The sequence below is a fragment of the Natator depressus genome, chromosome 6 (assembly GCF_965152275.1).
Source record: "Natator depressus isolate rNatDep1 chromosome 6, rNatDep2.hap1, whole genome shotgun sequence".
NCBI lineage: Eukaryota > Metazoa > Chordata > Testudines > Cheloniidae > Natator > Natator depressus.
Genome location: NC_134239.1, coordinates 4,605,586 through 4,607,223, shown reverse-complemented (window position 1 = coordinate 4,607,223; position 1,638 = coordinate 4,605,586). Strand labels below are relative to the sequence as shown.

The following is a 1,638-nucleotide window of genomic DNA, read 5'->3' as shown; positions in this document are numbered from 1 at the left end:
TGAAAGGCGAACTGTCAGGCTGGAGGGAGTTACCAGTGGAGTTCCTCAGGGATCGGTTTTGGGACCAACAGCAATTGTCCTTTAAGCCAAATGCCAGAGCATCTTGCCAATTCTACGTAGTGTCACAGACCCTCATTCGTGGATCTTGAAAACAGCAATTTCTAACATTATATTTTCTGTACACAGCCCAATACAACGCAACGTCACATGGAGTAGCTGAGTCAGAGAACTAAGGATAATGATACAGAGAATTCACTCTTCCATCTACTGTTTATTGGTTAAAATATAATAATGATTATAATTACCAAGAAAAAATCTTCCTATATAACATCCTTTTAAAGGCATCATTTACCTCCTTGTTTCTCAGGCTGCAGATCAGGGGGTTCAACATGGGGATCGCAAGGGCATAAAACACAGAGGTAACCTTGTCTTGGTCCCTCAAATAGCTGGAACTGGGTCTTAAATATATACATATCAGCATCCCATAAAACATAGTGACGACTATCAGGTGGGAGGCGCAGGTGGAAAAGGTTTTGCGTCTCCCCTTGGCAGAATGGATCCTGAGAATGGCCACGAGGATGCACATGTAGGAGATTAGGACATCCAGGAAAGTAGTCGTGACAATTACAGTCGAGAAAGTGAAAAGTACAAGGTCAGTGACCTGAGTGTCGGAGCAGGACAGCTTCAGCATGGGGGGCACGTCACAGAAGAAATGGTTGACAACACTGGAGCTGCAGAAGGACAGACTGAATATAAATAGAGTTTGCACAGTTGAATTCACAGAGCCACAGACATATGTGCCAGCCACCAACAGGACACAGTGTCTCTTGGACATAATGGTTCTGTAGAGCAGTGGATTACAGATAGCTTTGAAGCGGTCATACGCAATCACAGCCAGGAGGCAACAGTCACTGGTCACAAAGAAACAGACGAAGAATAGTTGTGCCGCACACTCAGTGAAAGGAATGGCTCTCGTCTCTGCTACAAAGGTCATGAGCAGCCTGGGAGCTATGGCTGTGGAATATCCAATATCTACAATGGACATCTGGCTTAGGAAAAAGTACATGGGGGTGTGAAGTCGGGTTTCAACCATGATTAACGCTATCATCCCAAGATTCCCCATCAGGCTGACCACATACATCACTAGGAACAACATAAAGAGGGGGATCTGTAGATCTGGATGATCTGTGAATCCTACGAAAATGAACTCTGTCACCGTGGTGTGGTTTCTCTCTGCCATTTATTCCAGAAACTCTCTCCTCTGCTGGTGAAAAATAAAAATAAGGATTACAATTAATCATGGGCCAATAAAGTATTGAGTACAGATCCCTCATAATCCCTGTGATTATACACTGTTTCATAGGAACAAACATAATACATCAAAGGACACTCCTAGGGAATGTTCTCTTTGTATTACCCACATGCTTTCCATTAGAGATAGGATATGTTCCAGCTCCAGAAATATTGTATACTCTGTGTTAATATGCATGCAACCATCCAGTGGGTCAAATCTTCTATAAAATAAGAGAGATATAGATTGGGAGTGTTTAGTTTAGAAGGGAGGCAAATAATCTCCTATCAATGTACACAAATAATCAATGCTATAGAGTTTATTCATGGTCATTGATTTTCTCGTCC

The 1,638-nt window shown here is 42.6% G+C and overlaps 1 protein-coding gene across 1 annotated transcript; it reads right to left on the bottom strand.

Moving 5' to 3' along the window:
• Positions 1 to 301: 301 nt before the first annotated feature.
• On the bottom strand, positions 302 to 1,258 carry LOC141989857 (olfactory receptor 5AR1-like). The gene has a single exon (XM_074956778.1). The coding sequence runs from the start codon at positions 1,238 to 1,240 to the stop codon at positions 302 to 304; it is 939 nt and encodes a 312-aa protein (XP_074812879.1). The 5' UTR covers positions 1,241 to 1,258.
• Positions 1,259 to 1,638: the final 380 nt, after the last annotated feature.

Coding starts and splice junctions, on each gene's coding strand:
- LOC141989857 (XM_074956778.1), bottom strand. CDS start 1,240: ATGGCAGAGAGAAACCACACCACGGTGACAGAGTTCATTTTCGTAGGA.